At 40.7% G+C, this 9,770-nt stretch overlaps 1 protein-coding gene across 1 annotated transcript; it reads right to left on the reverse strand.

The window, feature by feature from the left end:
- Positions 1-659: 659 nt before the first annotated feature.
- On the reverse strand, positions 660-2,652 carry BCL2A1 (BCL2 related protein A1). Its single transcript, XM_005148747.3, has 2 exons — positions 2,233-2,652; positions 660-764 (listed from the first exon to the last, which is right to left on the reverse strand). The coding sequence occupies exons 1-2, from the start codon at positions 2,650-2,652 to the stop codon at positions 660-662; spliced, it is 525 nt and encodes a 174-aa protein (XP_005148804.1).
- Positions 2,653-9,770: the final 7,118 nt, after the last annotated feature.

Raw genomic sequence — 9,770 nt, forward strand, 5'->3', positions numbered from 1 at the left:
ATGATTACATTACACAGATTTGAAAGAATGTTGACTGTAGATATAAGCAATTGAAAAAATACGACAAAGAAACATATACCATTGCGTTAACACCTAGTCCACATTTTTAAGTTGCTGACTTCTACAAATTGTTCTTCCCATAAAAATTGCTTAGTCTGTATCAGTAACTTGTACCCACTTTTATTCTGGAATTTGCATTTCCTTTTTCCTCACAGAATCTCCCCCACCCCGCTTTTGCTTATACAAAGGTTGCAATAAAATGCATTACAGTAGTATTTCATTTACAAAGCAAATGACATTAAAACTTATTTCTTAACCCATTGGATTGTACTTTAGTAAAACAATGTCCTTTCATGGAGGTGCAGCAGAGATTCCAAGAGCTGCCTGGATGTGGAAAATGTTCTCTCTTTCGAAGCAGTCCTGCCTGGAAAGGTTGAGTTGAATTGCTTCCTGATGCTGTGTCAGTTCCTCTTTGGAAGGATCCATTCCTCGAGTTTGGCAATTAGGATAGTATGTTAAACATTGTATTTATTCAAAATAAATATAAGTTAAAAAATAGGGCAGAAAATTATGTTCTTGTTGATATTGCTTGGAGGAAAGCTTAGCAATGAAGCTTGTGGCAATATCTAGGTTACACATGACTGGCAGGTCCATTTGTTTCAGTAGTACTCTCTGAACAAGGTAAAAACAGCTATGAATATGGCTGTTATTTTGGAGAAGGACAGTCGTGATCTTCTTTCAAACTTCGTTAGGAAGCCATTTTCCTATGGAAAGGAACATGCAGACTTAGGGATAGCTTAACAATAACATTAAGCTAGGAAAAACACACCACTCTACTGATACCAAGTGCACAGAGTGCAACACTATTCTGCATTGAGGGACAGGTTTTCAGAGCTCTACCTCCAAAAGATGAATAGGGCTTTAAAACAGTAGCTGAAAATAGCTGCACCTTGCTGAATGTTTGTTTTATTTCCAAGTCAAGACTGTGTCCTGCCTGTGTAAATAGAAAATTAATGTGAACTGCATCATCTAGGCCCACATCTTCAAGGAAGATACAAGTACTGTGTTTCTGATGTAGTAATATACTTGTATCTTCCTTTAAGACTCCTTATTCTACTGTGATGACACAGTAGAATATTATGGAATGTTTCCAGGAGTTGATACTTCTCGTAAATAAAATTGACTCTATTTCAAAGAGATGCAGAGATACACCTTTACAATAAACCTGATACATCAGGGGTCCACTATCCCTTTTTTTTTATTGTTACCAGAGAGAGAAGGGTCAAAACAAGCAAAAAGAAAAAAAGGAAAAGCAAGACACTAGAAAATAAATGAGGGGAAAAGTAATAAGAGATAGGAATTGAAAGAGAAGTGGGATGAGAGTGGGTGGAAAGAGAGAGTAACATTTATGTACAGAGAAAGGGAAAAAGTACCAGGGAAATAACTGACAATGATGTCACTGATTCTCAGCTTCCCCTGACTTCAAATGAAACCAAAATATTGGGATGATGAAACTCAGCAAAGCAAAAGGGAGCTCCCCTCCACTGGCAGAAGGGAATTTCAGCATCTTGGCAAAATAATCCTCATATTGACAAATGCTTTCCTCAGCACTAACTGTTGGTAGATGGAAAATGTGGCATTATCTCAGTCCAGACAGAAAAGATTTAACCTTGATTGCACTTACCTGTAAATTTGTGTAAGAAAAACTGATTTTGGGTTTTAAATAATGGCTTTACAAAAGTACTGAGTTCACCCATGAGGATCACGCATGTATTCTTCCCTTACCTTGAACTCCAGTATTTTTGGACCAACTCCTCTATGGGAGAAGAGTTGCTGCACTAACTTTAGGGTAACACTTAAGTTTAGATTTAGAAATGGAAATTTTCATGCCATGCAGGCATTAACCTGCTTTGAGCAGGAGGCTGGATCAGATGGTTTCCTAAGGTCCCATTCAACCTGAGTTACCATATGATTCTATGAGTCAAGACTAACCAGGATTTTGCTGTTACAGGTACAGAAAGTGCCATTTTAAAAAGAAAGTTGCCTTTTAGCATTCTTCTGTTTAAAGCAGAATAGCTTTCACTGTATGTCTCAGGAAGACATTCCAGTTATCAAATATTAAAACCACCAAATAAAACCTTAAAAATGGTTTTGATGGTGCCTCTAACAATACTTTCTCTTAATGAAACAAAATCTTCTAATATAGATTTTGGTGGAAAATGAGAAACCTACCCAGCCACCGTTTGCATCTATCCATTCGGCTTTATTGTTTATTATGTACTCTGTGATGAAATAAGAAATCTGCTCCTTTTCCTCTCCAGTGAGCTGAACTCCATGCTCTTGAAGCTTCTTAGTGAGAAGACCTCCAAATGTAAATATGGTCATAATTCGTCCCCAGTTAGTATTTCCATCAGCAAACTTTTCTTCCATGACACCATTAAAAATTCTCTTGGCAACAGCTACAGAGGTAATGTCAATTCTGTCCAGGAATGGTCTGAGAGCCTCCTCGGTTTGATCTTGCAGTGAAGATGCAATGTTTCGCAAGACATGAGCAACTCTGGTTTGGGCTGGTCCAAGATGTGACTCCTGAAGCACATACTGCAGGTAATCTTGAGCTAAGTAATAAACGTAGTAGAAATCAGCAGTTTCCATTTAGAAAGAAATGCAGAGAGCAGTGCACCAGTCTTGAGCAGGGTCAGTAATGAGCATCCACAAGACATGCACACAGCTTTGTATCGTCTGGTTTCGATGGAGTTTTTATTTGATTTAACAGTAGTGTGGGTTGTGGAATATGTCACAGCGGAAATGAAAGAAAAAGTGTGTGCTCAAGGGGAGAAACGTGTCTTCCTGAGAGATTTATTAGTTCTCTAAATAGATTGGCTTTTACCATATTCTTTAGCAGTATAAATTGGCATTTCCTAGGGACTTTTGCTATGTAACACTAGCAAAAGTTTGGCATTTAGCTTACAGAATTCTGAGAACGGTGGATGTTACCAAAGATCTGCCATTTGGCTTGAAAAAACCTACTTAAAAAGTATATGTTGCAGGAGCATGCAGCACCCCCTCCCCATCTTCTCTTACCCTAATCTCTTCATTGCCAGGGGTTAAAGCTGCAGTCTGTATTGCAGTTTAACAGGTTATTTCTGCTTCACAACTTTTTGAAGATACTGGTAGATATTTACAGTAGCATGGAAGAACGGATAAACTTTCTTCAGCATTCAGGGAGCTTTACATAACTGCAGAAAATGATACAAATATGGATGGGGAAAGGGGGAAAGCCAGCTTTATAGCATTATCTCCTGTTCCAGACTTTACCACACTTTCTCAGTGAGTACTCTTCAAGATTTGAATGGGTAACTTTGAAGATTACCTCCCCACCCCAAGGAGTTCTGCTGTAAAAAAACAGTTATGAAAGACAATGCTAATGCAATCAGCTTGTCTGAGCATGGGCTGGAAAATATGGGGCCAAGGTAGTGATGTGTGATACCATTTGAATCTTTCTTGTCAGGTAACAAGTATGATACCTACAACAGCTGCTCTTCTATTAACATTTTAAAGCAGTTATTTTGGGGGGAAGGGGCAGGGGTATCTAGCCCACTTTTTCCTTACAGATTTCTCCTGAGGCAACCTGATGTTGCTAGGGGGTCAGGATGTATCTGTAGAGGACCTCAACCCACTGCGAAGGGTTGCTTAGAGCAAGCTGATAGCTTTACTCATGCTGGTGTCAGTATAGTGTTAACCCTAGCTAGTGCTCCCCCCACGCCCTGAAAGGGGATGCTGCTGCTCTAACATCACAGTTTTGCAGAAAACCCTTGAGCAGACCAGGGTAGTTTCCAGTTCCTTCTCAGGGTTTTTCTATGTGTGGTGAGTGACTCAATGACATAGTAGTCTTCCATCCACAGTGGGGTTTGAAACCTCAAGCTATCACCAGCATAGCACAGATATCAGTCACTTCAGCGATGCTGGAAATTTCTTCCTTCACTTTATTTTGGAAGCAGAGAAAGAGGTTGCTTGGTGCTCTGTTCACCTTTGGGTTTAGGAGGGCAGTGTGAGCTGGAAAAACTCAGATGTTATCTTCAAGAGAGAATGCCATGCTAGGACTGGGAATGGTCTCTCCTCTCCTCCGTACACATGCACATTCTCCCCAAGCTCGTTTTCAGAGTTCAGAGGTGTCCTCTATCCAACACCTGCAGCTGCTGCTTTGGCAGACCTGAGGCTGGCTTTGCCTTTGTTATGTTCAGTGATTTCAGCAAACTGCCAACGTTTTATGGGGAATGCAAATGAAAAAATAAAAAAGGATGTGATAGTCTTTAACTCTTTCCAACTCAGCTAAATCTGGGCTGAAATTTCTAAGGCAGAGGGAAAGCATTGCTCTACCCAGACCACTTCCCTCCTGTCAGATGCCTGCTGCAAACAGAGCTGAGAAAGGTACTCGAGGAAAGAAATCACAAGCATCCTTTTTCTGTGTAGCACAGCCTGTGAAGTTACAGATCATGCCTGATTTAGTAATTGATTAATGAAAAACTTTTGTATTATTTGTGAATATAATAGTTGAATATGAGAACAGTGAACAGTACCTAAGGAAACCAGTTTGGCTTTTTTCACCATCAGCTGAGGTGGAGCACAGGCAGAAGCAGGTATTTCTTGATTAGTGGAGCATTTTGGATTCTGAGAAGAGCGATGAAATAGGCCTATGAATACATCACCATTATTGAAAGAAATGTGTTAACACCTTGGCAATTTTTGTGCAAATGCTGTCACAGTCTCTTGATCTCTGTAAGGTGACGCTCAGTGCTCAGCTCCCAGAAGGGGGTGGCAGCTCTGAGCAGACATCTCTAGCAGGAAGCTGTGACACTGGTGACCAGAGCTCAGGATGTGGCTGTTGAAGTTGCCCCAGGTCTCTCTTTCAATGTCAGACACATTTGCTTTTCAGTGGCATGTAGTGGAGGGTGCAATTTCAAGTGTTGTATGCTGAAGTTTAGAGGTGTGTAAAGGTTGGAACAGATGATCTTTGGGATCCATTCCACTGTGGTATTTTATGATTCTATGAGTAGCAGTGGCAGTTTATTTATCTGAATACACACATAAAGACTTGGACCAGAGTGTGTAGCCCAGTCTTCCCAAGCTCTAATGGTCAATTCTGAGCACTGTAAAAAATGACCTGTAGGATCTTTTCCCCGTATTGTGCCACTGTAACACTCTGGTGCTCATTTTCTGTATTAGGGAGTGCTTTCCTTTCTCTTACTAGAGTTTGTGTTTTGTAGGTGTAAGTGTATACCTTCAATATAATAAATCTCTACTTACCTTCCTACCCGCTCTATCTCTCCAGTACTGCATGGACTGCAGTCTCATACAGTGTGTTGCTTCTTCCCTGTTTTCTTCTTTCCTGCATACACTTTGTCTTTTATAAATAAGTGCTAATAAAAGGTTTGAAACAGAAACCAGCTTGACATAGAAGCTCAAATGCAAACCTCCCCTAACTACCTGGCAATAGCAAGGGGCTTCCAAGCTGTAATTTAAATCTGTGCTCTGTGGATTTGATTCTACATCATACCCTAACCTGAAAAAGCTTATTTTCCAGAACAGATGGGAACTCAGTTGACAGATCCTCATAAAATTGACTTGTGAGAGACAATGTCATCTCATCATGTTTGAGGCAAAACTAAGCCAAAATGACAAAAACTTTGTTGAGCTATTGGTTCTGCCTTGCCAGAGTTGTTCCAGTTCCAGGTGAATGTGGGCATTGTGAGCCTTGTCTGCAGGAGCAGTCTGAGTTCTTGAGAATATTATCACAGATTTTTTTTCTGCTTTTCTTCCCTTTTTGTTGTCCAAACCAGGATGATGATTTTTGTGTGGTTTGGTTGGATTTCATTGCAAAAGAACGGCTCAGTTCACTTGTAGCTTCCCAGCTGTCCTGCACAGCCCTGATACAAGGCTTCTGGAGGCTTTGTTGACTTTTATTTACCCTCTGTTTTCCTATAAATCCGAATATGCAAGCTGGCTTTTCTGTGAGCTGGGATGGTTGGCTGGTACTGAATCCAGAGGCTTGGTTGCCCAGTGGAGTGCTGCCACCTAGTCGCAGCCGGCCTGGATGCACGCAGAGAAACCCGTTAACTCCAATACAAGTTCAAGTCTCTGCTTTGGGGTTCTGTATGCAGCAAAGAACTAAAATACAGCAGGATTGAGACTCGTTCCTGGTAATAATCTAAATTAGTACATGATGCGTTGTTTCCCAGAGAATTCTGTCATCTGGGAAGCACCAGCCTCCTGTCCAAAGGTTTCCAATAAAAAGTTTTCCATCTTGAAGAAAGTTTTCCTTCTTACAAAGAAATGTTTCTCCATAAGTTTTATGAGCAGTTCATTCTAAATCACTTCAGTCCATCTCCTAAGGTCTATGGGATGTAGGCTGAATAGCAGGATCCTGGATCTCAAATTCTGGCAACTGAAACAGACAATTAGAGCATGTAATATTCTGTGTGTCTCAGGGATGCACAGAAGACAAGCTCCAGGGATAGGAGGATGTAGCTGGTTTTGCATTTTCTGGGCCAATTGAGATATTCTGGGCTAATACGAGAGCAAAAGTGGTCCCCAATGTAAACTAAAGCAAATAGCTACTCCCACCTTAGCACTGAGCTGGGGTGCAGTCCAGAACGAGGGCTGAGTAATATGGCATAAGCAATCTTCTGCTCCCAGCAAAGTCTGGGAGGATGGATCATATGAAGATGCACACTCCATTGTCTCAAGCATGAGAAGAATTATCTGAGAGGCCATTCTGCTTCCCTTATGACTCCTCTGTAGCACTCCAGTGACATAAGTGGAGCATAGGAAGGGCCCAGTCGGGTTGTGTTACTCAGGGTTCAGCTGCTGCCTCGTCACTTCCTCTGATAACTCATTGCAACTCAGAACTTGGCAGCTTCTGGATCCCAGCTCCTCTCATTACCACAAGTCAAGGGAGCAGCCAAACACACCGGCCCACTATGCATGTGCCATATGTCATCATATGCTTGTGTGTTCTACACATGTTCTACATTCTTATAAGCCTTTCCAAGTGTTTATCTGGATTAGAAGAATTTGGACCAATAGTCATAGCAGTCAGCAGTGAGCCACAGAAACAAAAGGCTCCCTGAGCTTCCCAGGCAATGGAGCATGAACAAGTAAAGTCACGGTAGCAAGATCTTCTTGCTAAGCACAAACGCTGTCTGCTGAAGCCAGTTTCATTGCTGAAAATACTTGATCCCAGAAGGAAAAAACCAAAAAGGTCTGTTTATGAGTATCCATGAAATAAGACACGAGATGATGTCTCCATATGATAACCAAAACTATGTGTCTCCCTCACAGCCACAAGCCAAGGGTGGTCTTCACTGTTGGTTCATTCTGCTATGGCAGGCACAATGCTAACACATACAAAGTCCATTTTTACATTAATCTGCAGCTTTGGTTCATATCTGCATCTTCCAAAGACATAATGCCATCAGGAGAGACAGGCATTTAGCATCAGCTGCCACCAGTGTTTTAAAGCTACTTTAAAAGGTGGTGATATGTGGTGAGACAGCATTTCAGTAACATCTGAGTCTTACTTAGCATATAGAGAGTCCCACTGGATGTGAGTTTCAAAATATGCTCAAGATTCAGGTAACAAGTTTCCATTGAGCATGAATGGAATATAGATGCCCAGTTCCTTTAGGTGCCTTCAGCTGCAGCTATTGGGTAAGGCTACTGACAGTTTAAAGCTGGCTATTCTTTTAAATTCTTTGCTATTTGATTTTTCAAGTGAAGCTTCTGTATGTCATGAGTTTAAAATAAATCACATCAGAATTCAAGCTCACTTCACCAGGTACAGTTTATCTGGATGCCTTAGAGGTTTGCAGACATCTACATTAGCCCTCCTAGGAGTGAGCTTGCTTCTGTGCTCCCCCCTCATTTAAATCAAGCCTACATCTGCTTCTGTTACTACTAGAAACCTTTGCACTGGGTCAAGTGTTAGTGATTCACAGATTAAATATCTTTCCTTTAGAAGATAATGTATTCTTTTAATAAATCATTTTACCCTGTTTTTAGAATATCCTCTCTGTTGATGACCCTATAAAAAAGGGTTATAACAACACTAGTATTTCTACTATAAAACACTCTTCATGAAAGTTCATAACTCATCTTTTGTTTTATATGCAGGGTTCCCATCTGGGGGCACATTTGTTTTTATTCCCTTTTCAAGTTGTTTTGGGTTATTAAAAAAGGACAAAAATACAAATGTAGTGTACAGATATTTTCCTCTTTTATAATAAACCCAGATCTTTGAATAGAAATTCTGCTTAAGGAAATTAACGTATAATGTGATTTCAGTAATATTCATAGAATCACAGAACAGTTTGGGTTGGAAGGGACCTTCAAAACCCATCTAATCCAACCCTCTTCAATGAGCAGGGACATCTCCAACTAGATCAGGTTGCCCAGAACCACATCCAGCCTGGTCTTGAATGTCTCCAGAGATGTCACATCTTCCACCTCTCTGGCTGACCTGTGCCACTGTTTCACCACCCTCACTGTAAACAATTTCTTCCTCACATCCATCTTGAATCTCCCCTCTTTTAGTTTAAAACCATCACTCATCCTATTGCAGCAGGCTCTGCTAAAAAGTCTCCTCATCTTTCTTACAGGCCCCTTTTAAGAACTGAAAGGTCTCCCTGAAGCCTTCTCTTCTCCAGGCTGAACAACCCTAACTCTCTCAGCTTTTCTTACAGGAGAGGTGTTCCATTCTTTGATCATTTCTGTGACCCTCCTCTGGACCCATTCTGACAGGTCCGTGTCTTTTCTGTGCTGAGGACTCCAGAGCTGGACACAGTACTGTAGGGGGGGTCTCACCAGAACAGAGTAGCTGGAAATAAATATGTATATTAGAACACATTTCTGAACCTTAATTCAGTAATTTTGCTAAAATTTTATTACCTTCTCAAATGTAATGTCTGTTTGCATCAAAATGTGGTGCTAGCACCTACTGTTTACAGCCTTTATTAAAACAAACAAATAGCCCTGCATCTAACACATGAGGAAGACAAAGACTACAGTGCCATTTAGTAGGACTCTTCTGAAGTCTAAAAGCAGTTGCTATGAAACTCATTCATCTACCTAAGAAATTGTATTGCTTATGGTAGGATAAAATTTGCATAAGTCAAGTCAACTGCAAGGAAGAACTGGTGAAGGCAATATCCCCACAATCCTTCTGGAGGGGTTACTTGTAATCCGAACTGCATTTCTCGTCCTTCTGATTTACCCCATTTCAGCAGTCACTCTGCTGTTGGCACAGTGCAGTATTTTCAAACCCACAATGATCACATGTAAATTGCTGCAAACTATAGCACGAAATTAGCTGTAACTCTCATGGTATATTTTTATCCTTGTGTTTATTATGATTTTTTGATCCTTCGAAAAAGCACACTGAGATGGCATTTCTGTGCTCTTAGGAGAAGGCTGTGAGCAGAAATAGCCAGCTCATCTGTCTCCCCAGGTATTTATACCACATTCATCACTGTGCTGTCTGAACATTTAATACTAGCCCCTCAATCTTTCTAAGTGAAATGACGTCCCATTAAAGAAGTGTGAAGGAAGCTGACGCTACCATGACTAGTTATCCAAACCAGAAAGAAAGTTGCTTTTGAGCTCATTTTTTAATCATATACCTTTATAGTACTCTGTGCTTTGAATTGCATTTGCCCATCACTTAATTGCTGTGGCTGTATATAGAGCCTCTGGTTTATCTAGGGAATCAAGCCTGT

This window comes from Melopsittacus undulatus, chromosome 9, assembly GCF_012275295.1.
Source record: "Melopsittacus undulatus isolate bMelUnd1 chromosome 9, bMelUnd1.mat.Z, whole genome shotgun sequence".
NCBI classification, from domain to species: domain Eukaryota; kingdom Metazoa; phylum Chordata; class Aves; order Psittaciformes; family Psittaculidae; genus Melopsittacus; species Melopsittacus undulatus.